The following is an 18,143-nucleotide window of genomic DNA, read 5'->3' on the forward strand; positions in this document are numbered from 1 at the left end:
TAAAAGTTACAAAGATGAAAAATACAAAGCCCCCATGTCCTAAGTAAGACCTACGTAACATAGTTTGAATGAAGTTTCTACGTTAAACGGTTGAAGCTGCATTAAATGCGTTAGCGGAAGAATAAGAATAAAATGCCTAGGAAGAACAGTACAGTTACATGCACTGTAATAATGTCCATTCAATCAATAATATAAAAACAATAACATGGTAAGACTACATTAAGGAGAATATCAATAATAAACAATAATGTAAAATGAATCAACAGCCTAATGACCACAATTGTCACTTGAAACTAGGACATCCAGCTCTAACAGACGTGTATATTCAGAAATGACTGATGGTGCTGTATTTTTGCTTGTTAGTAAATGGAATCATATTAGCCAGAACTACAATACCCACATTGCCACTAAAACTCCCGTCAGGCTTTTCACTTCCTGGTTACCCTGCAACTGTTGTTAACTGTTTAACATACTTGTATTTGGAAAAGTAGGAATGTGAATTGTAGTCCTAAAGTAAGTACACTCTTTACAGTACTGTTTTCTTTCAAAAGGTATAGATGGTAAACATATCGCGAATTATACTTAGATGAATTGGGACGTTAGCCTATCTAATCCATTCTCATTTGTTGACACCTGTAGCCAACTTTGTTTACACATCCAACTGTCAAGCTGTACGTATGCACTCGTGTTGAGCTGCTGATGCATCTAACGAATGTTGTACACGACAGCAAGTAAATATAACCATACGTTTCATAACACATCTTTGAACTTATTAAAACGGGGTTGCTGTTTGACTGTAACTTAATGCTAGCTAGCTAGGACATCGAACCTGTGGTCATTAACTTATTCAGCATTAAATAGAAGCATAGAAAGCAAGCATAACTTACAGGTTTTGATCTCTGTGTAGTCCTACTAAAGAAGCAATAGATGTATTTTACTTTAGTTGAATTGGTCTTTTTCATGGAGGGGTCACATTTCAGCTCAGTTAGATAACGTTAGCTAGCTGTGCTAACTAACTAACGCCACACATGATACTTAGTAGCTTCCTTACAGATGTAATATGCAGAACCTGTGGAATAATGCATAAACTTCTGTGCAGAAAATACTGCAAAAGTAGGTTGCAAAGCTAAAACCTGCCTTCAAAGTTAGTATGACAGCTATTTATTTACAGGTTTACATTAGATAATATGTGTTGTCCCAATTCATTTTCACACGTACATATTCCATTACAAAAACAAAAGGTAATCTCAACACATCTAACATAAATTCCTTACTCCTGCCTAACTGCAAAACAAGAACAAACACATACAGTAGGCTACATCACAACACATGGAAATAGTCACAGCAGAGCCCAACATTATGGAGACGTCAGAGACAGGAATGATACTGGGTCTTAGCTTCACTTGTTTAGTGCAGTTGAGGGGACAAAACTTAACAATGGGCCCTATTTCTAACCTAATTCTAACATGTAGACGAATGTACACGCTGTAGGCCTAGACTATGACTTGAGTAATCTAGGTTGAAGATGGTCTGTGGACAGTGCATGCTGTACTGTGCTGTGAAGGAGTGCCTTCACGGACCTTGGTACAGCCTTTAGTTGTTATGGCAGGCGCTTTTGTCCAAAGCGACTTACAGAATATGAACATTTGAGTAGTGAAAATTAACAGTAAACATTTTGGCCTAAATTAAGCAAATTAGTAATAATAACAGTAATATCAATGCAATTTAGTGTGTGTTGCTGGTCTTTTGAGCCATATTGTGCATTGCTGGTGTTGTATCATGCGTCATGTTGTATGGTATCAGTTTGGATTTGTTGTTGATTGGCTACTGTGGGAATCAACCAACCAATATCACAAGGGATCATCTTTCCTGTGTATAACTGTAATATCAAAAGAAAAAAGAGAGAGAGAAAAAAGTCTCCAGACCCAGGCAGCTCGATGGTGTTTTATACCTCACTGTGTGTTCACTGTGTGCTGAGTGTGTTTCACTAATTCACGGATTGGGATAAATGCAGAGACCAAATTTCCCTCACGGGATCAAAAGAGTATATATACTTATACTTATGCCCCCAATGTCGTCTTCAAGGCAGCGCTGCCACTGTCAACTTAAAGGCACCTAATCCTAACCCTACCCCCAACCCTAACCCTAACCTTAACCCATGCCTAATCATAGCGCCTTCCAGGCAGCGCTGCCTTGAAGACAACGTTGGGGGCATAAAACACCAAGAAACACCCAGGCACTCCTTAGATTGAAATGTCTTTATTGAACGGGGAAACTGAATGATATTGTTTAACGTGCACCGGCACACGCAGATACTAGAGAGAGGACCATGGAGGACTTCAGACGGACGTTCGTGCGCCTGTGCAAGGAGAGCGGCACGGAGCCCCAGGAGTCGGTGCTGACCCAGCTGCACGAGGCCCGCAGCGTGGCGTCCGGCACGGGCACCTCCACCAGGCTGGACCTGAGTGGGCACAGCCTCTCCGCCGACACCTGCGCCGTCCTGGGCCGGGCGCTGAGCAACGACGCGGCCCTCACGGAGGTGGTGCTCAGTGACTGCATGCTCAGCGAGGAGGGTAAGCAGAGGGGAGAAGCTGGGGGGGGGGTTGGGGGTGGCCACCACACAATGATTTTCCAGGTTGTACTAAATTGTGCTTAAATCTGGTTAGCATCATAACCACGCTGCACTAATTTGTTAAAAACTGTTTCAAGTTACTGTGTCAAGTATTCTGTGGGAAACACTGGTAGCCTACTCTTATTCTGACTAGAGAGCATATTTGACACTGTTAGACTGCACTTGGAACTGTAGCCCACTGCTATTCTGACTAGAGAGCATATTTGACACTGTTGGATTACACTTGCAACTGTAGCCTACTCTTATTCTGACTAGAGAGCATATTTGACACTGTTAGACTGCACTTGGAACTGTAGCCCACTCTTATTCTGACTAGAGAGCATATTTGACACTGTTAGACTGCACTTGCAACTGTAGCCTACTCTTATTCTGACTAGAGAGCATATTTGACACTGTTAGACTGCATTTGCAACTGTACCCCACTCTTATTCTGACTAGAGAGCATATTTGACACTGTTAGACTGCACTTGCAACTGTAGCCTACTCTTATTCTACTCTCTGAGAGATTACTTGATGTAAAGTGGCACAAACTTCATGTTTTTTTTTTTTTTGTAATGTAATATAGCAGTATGTAAGTATTGAACTGGCGGAGAATGTCACCCATCTTAGATTTCAAAAATAATTTCACACAATGAATCAGTACAAAATGTAGGGAAGTGAACAGGATCAGATAACTTTGCAGACTTTCTTGAGCCACTCTCAAGTATGGAATAGCTTAAATCTACACATATTTATTGAGGGACGTATCCTATTTTAGTATTTCAGTTAGTATCAGACAGAATAGGGTGAGATGTATACCAACGGCCTTGATATGTTCTATTGCAGCTGTTCTTTAATGTTAATGTCTTATGTTTTGATATTCTGTTATCCAGTCTCTTCTGTCATGCGTATATCTATGTTCTGTTATTTTTTTCTGCAGTCTGTTCTCTTATGTTTAAATGTTTTTGTCATGTGGTGTCAACGCTGGCGACTACGCCGCTCCGTCTGGCATTTTTTGTCTTATTGTCTTATTGTCTTTTGTTTTTTGTTTTTATATGTTTTTATAGGCCTAGACCTATACCTATACTTTTTTCTCTCTCTTTTTACATCTTGTTACTTCATTGTTTCTGTAATCTCGGCTTCATTGAAAATGAGGGCTTCCCTCAATGACCCTCCGAGAATAAATAAAGGTTGAATTGTCATTTTCAGGTGCCAAGCTCTTGATTAGCGGCCTGTGCTGCAACGCCACGATCAGGCTCCTTGATCTGAAGGTGAGGCAGAAAACCCAGTTAAACTCTGAAGAAGGTTGTGAGCATAGCATAACCTAAGGCCATGTCCTCAATCTACATCGTGCCGTTGTGTTAATTATGCCTTTATTTATTTATTTATTTATTTGTTTGTTTGTTTGTTTGTTGTTTTTCCTAGGGAAACAACCTGAGAGGCTCTGGGGCCGAGGCACTGGGCAAGCTGCTGGTCCGGAACAAGACGATCCGCAGGTGAGGCGTAGGAAGTTGGCGTGTACTGCTGCGGAACTTCCTCCTGGCCTGGCCAGCTGACTCGGTCAGTCCCTGCCCTGAAAGGGAGAGACGCCAGCGCTGGCCAGCGTGGTGTGAATGTAACTGAGCCTTCACTTCCACTTCCGACACTATTTCAGTAGTCTGGCAATCGACTCTGAAATCGAATCGCCTGACTGGAGATGTGCCCGTTCTTTAAACACACACACACACACACATACACACACACACACATACACCCACACACACACACACACACATACGCACACACACACAAACTTACTCACTCACTCACTGACTCTCTCTCTCTCACACACACACACACACACACACTCACACACACACACACACACACACACACACCACAAATGCTGTGTTGCTGTGCACTCAGGCTGGTCCTGGAGTGGAATGCCCTGGGCATGTGGGACGAAGGCTTCTCCATATTCTGTGAGGGCTTGGCCACCAACTGCCACCTGACACAGCTGGACCTGCGCAACAACCAGATCAACCACCAGGGGGCAGCCGAGCTCGCCATGGTGCTCAAGAGGAACAGTGTCCTGCAGGAGCTTGGTAGGCACACAGGCACTCATTGAGTTTCTCCTCATGGATCTTATCACTGAAAAGCACAGAGAACAACACAGAAAAGTCATGTTTTGGGAAAATAAATAATGTTTACTTAAATATTTTTATGACTTAGTGTGTGTGTGTGTGTTTTAATTGCATTGCATGTCTTGCATGCAATGCAATGTTGTGATAGTGATGGCATGGATGTTTTTGGATGTAGATAGATAGATAGATAGATAGATAGATAGATAGATAAATACTTTATTGATCCCCAAGGGGAAATTCAAGATGTATTTATGTATTTGTGCTGTATTGCTTTGTAAGATCATATGGTCTAGGGGGTTCTTGCGTGCAGCACATGGTTTCCCCTTATCTTCTGCCTTTGTATTCATTTCATTCCCACGTTACCCACTGAATAGACCTGCGGTGGAACAACATTGGCCTGCTGGGAGGCCGGGCTCTTCTGGAGGGTCTGCAGCAGAACCGAACTCTTTTCCGCCTGGAGATGGCTGGGAACAATGTGCCTAGTGACACAATCAAAGCCTTGGGTAAGCCTGTGCAGTCAATTCACCACGGCTGGCCATTACACATCATAATGGAGGGCCGTCTGCATGTTGTAAAGGGCTAGTGTGATGTTGTGTTGCTGTGTTTTGGAGCAGTGAACAAGCAAATTGACAAACAACCACTGTAATCGTGTCCAGTACAGTGTTTCCCAGAGAATTTAATTCCATTTGTGGTGGTTGGTTTGCAGAATTAACTTGAATGCAACCGTTTTTAACAAATTAGTGCAGCGTGGTTATGATACTAACCAGATTTAAGCACAATTTAGTACAACCTGGAAAATCATTGTGTGGTGGTCAATGTTGATATTGAGGTGGGCCGCCACAAATAAGTCAATGTATGGGAAACACTGCAGTATGAATTTTTGAAATCCTAAATGATATGATACAGTTCGTGTTCATTCAGTTGTAATTGTCTAGGGTTGTAGTAAAGGTCTGCTGGTCGCTTCACTGCAACAAACAGCTTATTGGTTATCTTTTTTCTTCTTATGATGCACTAGCTTTTACCAGCTTGGTTGTGTACGGTCAGTTACTGTTATGTTTATGTAAACTGAAGATCTGCTGTCCTGTTTTTGACCATGACAATTGGCCCCTTTAGATCAGGCCATCAATCACAACGCTGACCGGCTCAACACGCTCAGGGAGAGCCGCAGCAAAACCACAGTGCTCAGCAAGGAGATCCAGATCCTGAAGGGGGAGAAGAACCGGCAGGTGAGAGGCATGCTGGGAAATGCAGTCTTTGAGCGATATAGTGACTTCCTATCAGAATGCCAAGTGAACCCGCTGTTGTCTGTCTGCAGTATATGAGTCTTATGGAAACCATTGACAAGCAGAGGGATGAGATGGGCCGAAGCAGCAGGTTCGTGTAACCGCTGAGAGCGATAATGGTGCATCATGGGATAGCTGATGAAGAATATTAGGTGTTCTTTGTTTGTCCACAAATATAGAAAAGTTAAGACAGCCATACAAATCCTCTAATACACCACTAAACTTATATGCTGATGTGTTTTAAACATATCAGAAAATATACTAAACTATTATATATATAATAGATAAAAATGAAAAGGGGAAAAAAGGATTTTCATGTGCAAACTCACTCTGCATCTGTGTGTCTCTTGGTTGTAGGAACACAACGTTGCGTGTCGGGCAGCTACAGGAGGCTCTGAATGAGAAGAAGTCTGCCGTTAACTCGCTCACAGCAAAGTAAGATCACGAAACAGCTAGAGCTGTGTACTGTTTACTCTGTTCACTTGTGCGTCTTTGTGTTATGAGCTAGCTGTTATTAGATGTGTTTATTTGTAAGTGTGTTAATGTTGATCGTATGGGTGTGTGAATGAGTGAGTGAGTAAGCAAATTCAGAGTGTTTGTGCGTGTTAATATGTTATGTTTGTGTGTGTGTGTGTGTGTGTGTGTGTGTGTGTGTGTGTCTATCGTGCTGTATTGTATTGATATATGTATGCATGTCAATGTGATTATTTTGCTGTTGTTGTGTGTGTGTGTGTGTGTGTGTGTGTGTGTGTGTGTGTGTGTGTGTGTGTGTGTGTGTGTGTGTGTCTCCCCGTCAGGCTGCACATGTCGGAGGCAGCGCTGGCCCTGTCGGAGCAGAAGGTGCAGAGTCTGGGGGAGCAGCTGACGCGGATGCAGCAGGAGAAAGCCGAGCTCAAGGAGAGGCAGGCCAGGGACATGCAGAAGGAGGTGGAGGTAACAACAACAACAAACAACAACAACAACAACAAACAATGTTCATTACTGACACACACGTGATAGAGCAGGCCATGCCAGAGTTGTAGTTGAGTTGTAGGCTATGGTTCCTTTTATGTGATAATGGATGTGTGTGTGTGTGTGTGTGTGTGTGTGTGTGTGTGTGTGTGTGTGTGTGTGTGTGTGTGTGTGTGTGTGTGTGTGTGTGTGTGTGTGTGTGTGTGCATGTGAGAATGTCGCTACTAACCAAACACTGTGTGTGTGTGTGTGTGTATGTGTGTGTGTGTGTATGTGTGTGTGTGTGTGTGTGTGTGTGTGTGTGTGTGTACATGTGTTGTTTTAATTGAATTGAATTGAAATGTTTGAATTTCCCCTTGGGGATCAATAAAGTATCTATCTATCTATCTATCTATCTTTTAACAGGAGAGTACACTCAGGGAGGCAAAGCTTCATAAAGAAGTGCAGACTGTGACAGAGAGGAACCACCAGCTCCAGAATAAGGTAGCAAACACCAGTCCACCGACCCCCACTGCTTAATTACATCCACATTACATCTACCAGCCACGTCTGCCCAAAACCAACGGGTGTATCTTTTCTTATCGCTTTCACACTTTAAAGATACCGAAAAACTTTAGAGAGGTGAAAGCGGCTAAAAGTGCTGTAGTGCATATGCCAGACCAGTCAATGGCGCTGTGACGGCCGTGCAGAGGCTTCACATTTAATTGGCGTAGAAGACAAAGCATTATAAAGCGTTAAAGCAGTTTGTTAAAGCAGTCGCATGAAATATGGAGATTACAGACAATTCGGTTTTCAATTCCACTGTTAAACTAATAAAGTTAATTTTTTTAAGGTATGTGACTGCTATGTGGAATTTCAAATGCTTTTACGTTTTGCAATAGGTCTGAGAAAAAACACTGGAAAAAACATTAACATGCGTTAGTCGTAGGTTGTAGTAAGCTAATGTTTAATTAAGTTAAGCTAACGGTGTGCTTCTATCTTAGCCACAAAAGGCTGATACCTTGTTCACATAAATCATGACAGGGGAAAGAATTTTTTTTTTAATATGACAAACAAATGGGTTGGTTTGTTCTGACAAGCAGCGTGTCAGATTGTGTGCGGTGGCTGAGTTGAGGGGTGGGGATATGTCGTCATAAAATTGCCGGCTTTGCCGTCTACACGGCAAAAGTTAACCGGCGGTTTCAAAAAATCCCACTTTGGCACCTGGTTACAAAAACTATCGGTTACAGCCTCCTAAAATGGCGGGGTCGTGTAGACGCAAGGCCTAAACGATAAAATAAATTCACCGGTTTAAAAAAAAACAAAAAACAGCGTTGTGTAGTTATTATTCTCACACATCTCTTATCTGTTGGGTCTTTAGCTCTGTAGTAGGGTTTGCAATAGTAGCACTACACTATACCAGTTTTTGCATGACTGTGTCACATTGATTCAATGGTGTGTGTGTGTGTGTGTGTGTGTGTGTGTGTGTGTGTGTGTGTGTGTGTGTGTGTGTGTGTGTGTGTGTGTGTGTGTGTGTGTGTGTGTGTGTGTGTGTGTGTGTGTTTTCCAGGTGGATGAGTTGGAGCGCAGGTGCAAGCTACAGCAGGAGCATGTCTTTGAGCTCAAGCAGGAGCTCACCAACAACACTGCAGAGCTGAAACTACGGCTTGCCCAGACAGAGGGTTAGACACACACACACACACACACACACTAACCCACATAAACACACACAAACACACACACATAAACCCACATACACACAGTAAAAAAGACACATACATAGACACACATACACACAGACACACACACACACACACACACACAGTAAAACACACACACACACACACACACACTCACATATGCACACAGCCATTAAATCAATGTGTTCCAGTCATGCAAAAACTGGTATAGAGCTACACGGACACATACAGACATAAACACCTCCATCACTTTACTCTGCAGGCTTATCATTATCACTGCGATATTGACACTTCCTAAAAGTCTACTTTTGGAACAAACATTTTATTTTTGATGTTTTAGTCACAGTGGTTTCAGTGAATCTGTGAAGTGGATAGGCATATGATGTTATGGTTATAGTATTTACACTTTTGTCCAGAGCGACAGAATATGAACATTACAATATATATTTTGGGGGGCTTTTCATGGCTTTAATCAGACCCGACAGTATAGAGAGTGACAGGAAGCGAGCGGGAGAGAGGGATGTGAAGGGAACAGGAAATGACCCGGGTCAGACTCGATGGTACGGGCGCTGTAACCAGTTGCGCCACAAAAAAAAAAGACAAAACATTACAACAGTGAAAGAAAAACAACTTGAGGGACTGATGTTGAGAAAGAGACCTTTGACCTTTGTCTCTATTGCAGAGCGTCTGGACATGGAGAAGAGGCGGTCCAAACAGGCGTTGGTGGACATGGATGCCCTGCGGCAGAAAGAGGTGGGAAAGGCAGAGAGCGTGTCTGTCTGACCAGATGACACTCTCTGATGGGGTGCACACACCTGCATACATACATAAGCTCTACATTAAAATACTACTAGTACTAATATTACCTACTAATACTAATAGTTATTTATATAATATAACTAATAGTTATTTATAATTTATATAATATATATTTATGATAATTTTATGGTCTTTGCAAATCACTGTGCACATTCTTTTTTACCATTAAAGTGTTTTTTTTGTTGTTGTGTTATGCTGAAGTAATGTATTTGAAGACAAGCTCAGAGGTTTATGAGAAGTCCTTATTACTCGTTTAGCTTTAGTTACCCTGATTTCCCCTGAGATCGAGTGAGATACGGTGCACAGAGCCAGAGATGGGGGGTTGGGTAGTCCGTGTCTCTGATAGCCAGAGGTGAGGGGTTGGGTAGTCCGTGTGTCTGATAGCCAGCAGGCTTGTGCAAAATTCCAGAATTGAATTGAAACTGTAAACTTGAAACTGTAACTTGAATTGAAATTCCAATTAAATTCTTGAATTTCACGTGCATTTCAATTGAGGTAGCAAACAGGAAGCAGAATGGCAATTCGAATTTTGCACAACCCTGATAGCCAGTGGACAGGTGGTGAGGGGTTGGGTAGTCCGTGTCTCTGTCTGAGCCCTGATGGTGGCTGATTGGATGGGAATTCCAGGTGGATCATGTGACGCGTCACCTGGAGGACACAGAGAGGGCCTTGCAGGAGCGCATCCTTAAACTGGAGGGACAGCGCATCCAACTGGAGGAGGTGAGCTGGTCTCATGCATTCTCATTCTACTGTATGTCTCTCTCTCTCTCATATTCTCTCTCTCTCTCCCTCTCTTTCTCTCTCTCATATTCTCTCTTTCTCTCTCCCTCTCTGACCATAAACTAAACTAAAAAAGTGCTATGGAAAGTTTTGATGCAGAACATATTGTGTGTGTGTCTGTGTGTGTGTGTGTGTGTGTGTGTGTGTGTGTGTGTGTGTGCGCGCGCTTGCTTGTTTGTGTGTGTGCATGTGTGCGCCCGCGCACGCTTGCTTGCTTGCTTGCGTGTGCGTGTGCGTGCGCGTGCGCGTGCGTGTGCGTGTGCGTGTGCGTGTGCGTGTGCGTGTGTGTGTGTGTGTGTGTGTGTGTGTGTGCGTGTGTGTGCGTGTGTGTGTGTGTCCCCTGCAGGAGCTGAGCCGGGTGAAGGCTGCAGGTGTAACAGAGAGAGCCCACGCTGAGGAGGAGCTGGGGAAGGTCCGGGCCCAAGTGCGTCTGGAGGAGGTGTGTGTTGGCGCTGTCCTGTCCTGTCCTGGGTCCTGGCCAAACCACCCACACACACACACACATCTCCACAGTCACATGACCTCGCTACTGCATCTCAATGCTGTCTCAGGGTCTTCATCTAGAGACACACACACACACACACACACACACACACACACACACCCACAGTCCTCAGTATGGCACCTCCTTAAGAAGGGCACAGTCCTGCTAACATATTCCCAAACCCGTTCACCTCTTGTCTTTACGTGTAGTGCTGTTCAATGGGCTACTTGCAAGTCTCTCAATGCGGCCATTTTGTTTCCGGTGGAGCGTTAACTGTGTTGTAATGGCATCTTCTGTTACATTCTGCTCCTAACATCTCCACTCCGAAACTGAATACCTTGTTAGCCCAATAATAATAATTTTAACACGCGCATAAATCATTCTATATAAGTATATATACTTTTTTGATCCTGTGAGGGAAATTTGGTCTCTGCATTTAACCCAATCGGTGAATTAGTGAAACACAAACAGCACACAGTGAACACACAGTGAGGTGAAGCACACACTGATCCCGGCGCAGTGAGCTGCCTGCTACAACGGCGGCGCTCGGGGAGCAGTGAGGGGTTAGGTGCCTTGCTCAAGGGCACTTCAGCCGCGGCCCACTGGTCGGGGCTCGAACCGGCAACCCTCCGGTTACAAGTCCAGAGAGATAACCAGTGGGCCACGGCTGCCCCAAATTCTTTATCGTAACGTGCTGATTCACTAGGTGCAACACCCTACCGGGTCCGTGTGGACACTAATTACATTAACAATAGTGGCAGGTTCAAACACACCTGGGCCCACCGGAAACAAACGAGTCGTACGTGCAAAGAGCCTCTTCACGCTTTGATTGGTTATTATCTTGCTCTCTGCAGTTCTTTTTTTGTCTAATGTGTTCTTTGTTTTTTTTTTTTTTTTCTTCCGTTCATGTGTCCCCTCCGCAGCAACAGAACGTGAGCAGTCTGGAGGAAAAGCTGCGGGTTCTGCGTCAGGCCCGGGACGAGGCGCAGCACCTCTGCACGCAGCAGAAGCAGAACATCGCCGACCTGCACGCCAGACTGGGTCAGCACAGCGTGGAGATGGACACCGTGAAGCGACGCATGGACGAACTGCAGCAGGTGTGTGGAAGGATGGATGGATGGATGGATGGATGGAAAAGATAGATGGATAGAAAAGATAGATAGATAGATGGATAGATAGATGGATAGACGGACAGATAGATAGATGGATAGATAGATATATAGATGGATAGATAGATAGATAGATAGATAGATAGATAGATAGATAGATAGATAGATAGATACTGTAGATGGATGGATAAATAGATAGATGGATAGATAGATAGATGGATGTTTGGCAGAATGGATAGGTGGATAGATAGATGGATAGATGGACAGATAGATAGATATATAGATGGATAGATAGATAGATAGATAGATATATAGATAGATAGATACTGTAGATGGATGGATAAATAGATAGATGGATAGATAGATAGATGGATGTTTGGCAGAATGGATAGGTGGATAGATAGATGCAAGCATGAATGGATGGATGGATGATACATGATCGATGCATGGATTTATGGTTGATGGATGGACAGACAGACAGACATTATGGTCTCATGTGTGGTCTTAAATATGAAACAGTTACTCTCTATTGGTCTTTCTCATACCTCATCTTTGATCCTTCCCCCTTTTTTATCTCTTTCCCCTTTCTTTCTTTTTCTCTTTTCTCTTTTATCTCTTCCCCCTCTTTATCTCTTTGTATCTCTCTCTCTCTCTCTCTGGCTCTCTGGCTCTGATAGGAGCTGTCCGGTAAGGAGCAGGAGAAGGTGACGGAGGTGTCGCGCGTGCGGGTGGAGCTGCAGGAGCAGATCGGACACCTGCAGGCCGAGAGGACGGCTCAGGGAGGCCTGAAGGAGAAGATCGCCGCGCTGGAGAGAGAAATCAAAGGTGAGGAGAGATGACGGAACATTCGCAAACTATTTTCTGTTTGCCTTGAGTTTTCCGCAAACGTTTGCAAACACTCGCAAACTCGCTAACTGTTTAGACAAAATTGTTCAATTGTTCATACAAACATTTTCACCGCGAACGTTTCGCCTCGGTTCAAGGAATTTGAACGCACCTCTGTCCTTTTCCTGTTCATAACACAATTTTGCAGTTGATACTGTGTCATGGTGGGTGTTTCTTTTTTCCCTGTAGTGTGTTGATAACTTGATTCTATTTGCTATTTGCTGCTATTGCTGTGGTGAACTTTGTTGACATTGCCATGGCAGTCTTAGCTGACATTGTTGCTCTTGCAGTTGTTCAGGTGAACTTTGTTGACATTGTTGCCTTTGTTGCCATGGTAGTCTTAGCTGACATTGTTGCTCTTGTTTTAGTTGTTATGGTGATCTTTGTTGACATTGTTGCCTGCTTCCGTTGGCATGGTGCTCGTCAGTGCTGAGCAGCAACCACCGGGAAGCCCTGCTGGATAAGGAGAGCGAGATCTCGTCACTGCTGGAGCGCCTGCGGATGCGCGAGGGGGAAATCCAGCGCATGCGCGAGGACGAAGCCCAGAGAGCCAGCGCCCTGCAGAACGCCATCCTCACCTACGTCCAGGGGTCATCACTCGGACACTTCAGCCCCAAAAAGTGACGTGGACACGCACACACACACACTTGCATACACAAACACACACAAACACATCCCTAACTCCCTCAGAGACACACACACACACCATGCTTACCATTATGCAGTGCTCCTCATTCAGTCATAAAAACATGGTATACAGGTTTACACTCTCACAGTCACACACACACACACACACACACAGAGAGCTAACCAATGCAGAGGACTTTTCACTCTGATACCAGTCTTGACCAAGAAAATAAGACATTTGTCTTCCACTTTCAGACACTGAAATGTTTTACAAAGCACTTCCAATAAAGTAGCGTTCATTTTAGAGTACTTAGCATCTCCATTTTGTACAACAGAACCAAGTTCTGGTCAGCTATTGAATACGACTTACAAACCATGAGCAGACTGTAGATGATGATTATTATTATTATGGACGATGCTTTTGGCTTGATAAATATAAGTGTCAAACTGTGGATACCTCACTAACTTGAGACATTTTATGGTATTTTGAGACATGGACATCTACTTTGAAGATTGTTTGAAAATAAGATTATTGATGACATTTTGGAACAGTATCCATCTGTTTTTTAAAGCAATAAGTGTATGTATGCTCTTTGAGATCAAGGCTGTGATTTGTACCTTTAATTGTGTCTGAACTTGTTGGTTGATGAAGCTTGAAGTTTGATACGTTTTTTAATGGATTTGTATTGTTTTGCTTTTGTATATTTTTGCACATTTGGGTTTTTAAAACAAAATAAAAACTGTTTACATTGCACACCTCTCGTCTGTCTGTGTCGAATAATAACTGTAAGAACTGTAAAAGTGAACCTGATAATATGGTTTAATTATATTTAATCTATCACTGTGCTGCGAGATATGATGCACTGGCCCTTTAAGGTATTCGTTCTTTCCCGTAGGGTTCGGGGATGCCTGCTATCAAGCCCGCCGCCTCGCGTCAAGCTGGGAGTATACCGACTGCATTTTAAAACATTAATTTAAAAACGAATTAGAACCGTATATCTGAACACAACTCGTTAGTGCGGTGCAAGAAGCGTTTTGAAAATGCAAGCCATAAAATGTGTGGTGGTCGGCGACGGGTAAGTCCTTCCATCTCTCCGCTGAAAATGGTCCATTTACGAGGTACCAGGGAGGCAAGCATCTTTCGAGATTTTATTGCAAGGCTGTGCCGCCCTTGTGTGCAGATGGTTTCAGCATTTGGTTGAGAAATTCAACCTAGAATTGTGCATGTTACAAATGAGCGTTTGAACTGACGTGAGACAAGAAATGTTCGCAGGATCGCGTTTGTGCACACAAATCAGTCACAAACGTGTGTGGATGTTAGCGAAGCCTGGAAGGAGTGGTCCATAAATCAAACCATCCCTAATGCACATTGTAGGACTGCAGTAGGCTACTCGAATTATTGAAGGAATGGTAGTCATTTGCAGTTAGCCTATAGCAGCCCAAGTAATTGCAATTGTCTCGTAAAAATGTATAGCTTGATTTTATTTAGCCTACAAATAGTCTGTGTGTATCATAATTCCGTCAGTCTCTCGCGAATTTATTACAGGCTAGGCCTAATTCAAAAGTCATAGAGCATACGATAGATCCACGTTAGATTTAGGCTGCACTCCTATACAGTATGCGTTTGAGCCTAAGACGAGGGAGAAACGAATGATGGTGGAATGTGCTGCGGGTGAAAGCAGGATGTTAAGGCTTCATCCCTGACCCACTGTCAGCGCTCTCACCCCGCCGGAGAATGACCCACTGTAGGCTCCCCCTCCCCCTGTCCCGCTGCCATCACTCTCTGCCCCTGGGACTGGGAGAATGCGTGTGTGTGTGTGTGTGTGTGTGTGTATGCAGTGCACTCGGCACTCGCTGAGCTGTCACTTCATATTCGCCGGCCCATCCCAAGTGGACTAGATGATGATGACGACGATGTGGAGTGTGCGCGCGCGCGCCCGCCCGCGTGCTTTTTTTAAAAAAAAAAAAAAAGGGGGGGGGGGGTAGTAGTGTGTGTGCGTTTGTGTGTGTGTGTGTCCCTCCCGCCCCAGGCAGGGAGAATCTGGGACAGAGTCTGTCACCGTCATCTTGAGGCCACGCCGGCCGGCCACCCATATAGCCTGCGACACACTGGGGCATCACGCTTTGCCTTATGTGTCCACTCTCGCTGCCTGTTGTTCCTTGGCCTACAAAACCAAAGCAACACACATTTGATTTCTAAAACACAACAGCGCACACACACACACACACACACACACACACAGACAGAGACCACTGCAGCTCATTTAATACTGTGTGGAAACATTGAGGTCATCGCGCTGGTTCTTTGCCTGTAGACACTGTGAATTATTTATCAAGAAAAACACATTTTCAGCAAGGATGAGTTGACGGATGGCGATTATGACTAGGCTGAATGAGTTTGAAGCAGCTGTCAGTGCTCTGAAAGCATGGCGGGGTCAAAAAGTTATTGCCTGCCTTGCCTTCAGTCCTTTTAACATAAAAGAGATTTCTCTCTTAGGGCTGTGGGAAAAGCAGTTGTGTGCGTTGTGAGGAGGAAGCTAGTAGCCTGTTAGCCTCTCTCATTTTGTTGGGAAAAAACCCCCAATGTAACTCACTCTCTCTCTCTCTCTCTATCTCCCTCACTCTGTCTATCTCTTATGGCTGTCTTTATTTCTTTCTTTCTCTCTCTCTCTCTCTCTCTCTCTCTCTCTCTCTCTCTCTCTCTCTCTCTCTCTCTCTCTCTCTCAGGGCTGTGGGAAAAACCTGTCTGCTAATCAGCTACACCACCAATGCCTTCCCAGGAGAGTACATCCCCACAGTGTGAGTATCTGCTGATCTGATCTCAGGCCTGTCAGTGTTGTGTCAGCTTTCTCTCATCTGCATTCGTTTTCTCTCCAGAGCAGGGGTGTCCAACTCATATCAGGCAGTGGGCCGGATTTGTTGGAATGAGACCTCACGGGGGGTCGTCATTGTCATGGCCATTTTCATTTCTCTGCATTTTCGTGTTGTTCGATGATATACTCCTTAACTATACCCAACTCATGAGCAAACTAGTACAAATCATTTACTCGTCTTATCCTGCTCTTTCTCTCTTGAAACATACTTCTGTGTCAGTTTTTTGGCCTCTTCCTTCCTGAGGATGGTTTGTAGAACTACGTTTAATCAATTTATCACAGAAATTGCTTACAAATTGTTGACGACAGCTGGATGTGAATAGCTTTTCTCTCTAATTTTCCCTTTCCTACCCAAAACATCTTAGATTGTCACATGGAAGATGCTACTTGTATGTCAGTAGAACTCACGTGAGTTATAGGGAAATGTGATATATTGGGGAAAAGAGGGTGATGTAACCTAAGGTTATCCAGCTCATTCGTGAAACCCTACTTCTTTCCGGTTTTCATCTTCTGTTCATTCTGTTAACATTATAGTTAGTGTAGTCCAGTGGTCCTCAAACTTTTTCTGTCATTTCCCACTTTGGAGGTGGGGAATTTTTAAGCCCCACCTGACCCCATCAAACAGGCACAATGGTAATGGTAAAATATTATTTTCGCATTTTGGTTCCACGTTGAATTTCCCTTCTCAGCCCGCTGGATCAGATGCTATTTTAATTCATATGTCAGTCTGTTTATGACTCCTATTTATGACAACTGTTTGTGTGTGGCTATTTTGTTTTGAATCTATGATCTTCCTTGTCAAAAAAGAAAGGCAATATGAAAGATAAGCACAAAACAATTCCTCCTGTTCATCGTGCCCCACCTGGCATGTCTCTATTCCCCACTAGTGGAGCCCGTCCCACACTTTGAAAACCACTGGTGTTGTCTGACTAGGCTAAATACAGTATTCTGTTAACATTATAAGTAGTGTGAGTTGGCTAAATACAATATTCTCCAACTAATATTTCTTTTTAAATCTGCATTTGATATGGATATTCAATATATGACTGACAGAAAAAAAAATCTAAGTTTACTTTTACATGGCTTAGGATGCGTCAGGCAGTGTCTCCCATCACATTAAAATCAATACAACGCAGCTTCGGCCCAGAATAATGTGGATATACTAAACCAGTATATTTATACCTTGTTCACGTGCCAATTGATATGTTATGTTTTGGTCACACTTTACTTGAATGGTCTCCTTTAGACTATTATACTCAATGATCAATAATAAACTATCTGTTAGCACGCTGTTAACTACATGTTGGTGTTTGGATTTGGTCAGTCTGTAATTATGCAACAACAATTTTACATACTGAATTTGAATCTATTTAAAGTGTTACCTGTATTTCTTATCCTTGTCAGTGTGTGTATTCATCGAGCCCAGAAAGTCAGTAGCATGGCACAGGTATATTCTCCTTCAGTGATGTTGTGACTGCTGTCTCTCAGGTTCGATAACTACTCTGCCAATGTGATGGTGGATGGAAAGCCCGTCAACTTGGGCTTGTGGGACACAGCAGGACAGGAGGACTATGACCGTCTCCGACCCCTGTCTTACCCTCAGACGGTGTGTGTGTGTGTGTGTCTGTGTGTGTGTGTGTGTGTGTGTGTGTGTGACTCTGCAATGTAAGACAAGCACTGTCTTACATGTAGAATATACAGTAGATTAGCTTACTGGTAAGCTGCAGTTGAGACTTGATTGATTGCTTATTGATTTTTGGTAATGCTACACTGTAAATATCCCTCTGATTCTTTTTTTAAATGCATAGCTTTTTACAGTCTTCACATCCGTGTAATCCCACATTGTTTCTGATCTCTCGTCAGGATGTCTTTTTAATATGCTTCTCCTTGGTGAGCCCAGCCTCCTTTGAAAACGTCAG

At 43.5% G+C, this 18,143-nt stretch overlaps 2 protein-coding genes across 2 annotated transcripts in view; both read left to right on the forward strand.

The window, feature by feature from the left end:
* The first annotated feature begins 362 nt into the window (after positions 1-362).
* Positions 363-14,105, forward strand: lrrc45 (leucine rich repeat containing 45). Its single transcript, XM_076297881.1, has 18 exons — positions 363-513; positions 2,313-2,573; positions 3,821-3,882; positions 4,037-4,107; positions 4,517-4,695; positions 5,109-5,237; positions 5,848-5,960; positions 6,050-6,108; positions 6,375-6,452; positions 6,815-6,950; positions 7,374-7,451; positions 8,518-8,629; positions 9,330-9,400; positions 10,094-10,186; positions 10,593-10,685; positions 11,654-11,827; positions 12,517-12,664; positions 13,152-14,105. Exons 2-18 carry the CDS (start codon positions 2,330-2,332, stop codon positions 13,346-13,348), a joined length of 2,037 nt encoding a protein of 678 aa, XP_076153996.1. The 5' UTR covers positions 363-513; positions 2,313-2,329; the 3' UTR covers positions 13,349-14,105.
* Positions 14,106-14,297: 192 nt separating this feature from the next.
* The window catches only part of rac3b (Rac family small GTPase 3b), an 11,512-nt gene continuing 7,666 nt past the window's right edge, over positions 14,298-18,143 (forward strand). The window contains exons 1-4 of the mRNA XM_076297882.1: positions 14,298-14,427; positions 16,079-16,150; positions 17,713-17,830; positions 18,088-18,143. The exon at positions 18,088-18,143 is cut by the window's right edge and continues 7 nt beyond it. Of these exons, the coding sequence (XP_076153997.1) occupies positions 14,393-14,427; positions 16,079-16,150; positions 17,713-17,830; positions 18,088-18,143 (281 nt within the window). The 5' untranslated portion in view covers positions 14,298-14,392. The remainder of the gene's footprint in view (positions 14,428-16,078; positions 16,151-17,712; positions 17,831-18,087) is intronic.

Source organism: Alosa pseudoharengus, unplaced genomic scaffold, assembly GCF_046254945.1.
Source record: "Alosa pseudoharengus isolate Yale_2024_CS ecotype anadromous, Long Island Sound unplaced genomic scaffold, YU_APseudo_1.1 YU_APseudo_1.1_scf_21, whole genome shotgun sequence".
NCBI lineage: Eukaryota > Metazoa > Chordata > Actinopteri > Clupeiformes > Clupeidae > Alosa > Alosa pseudoharengus.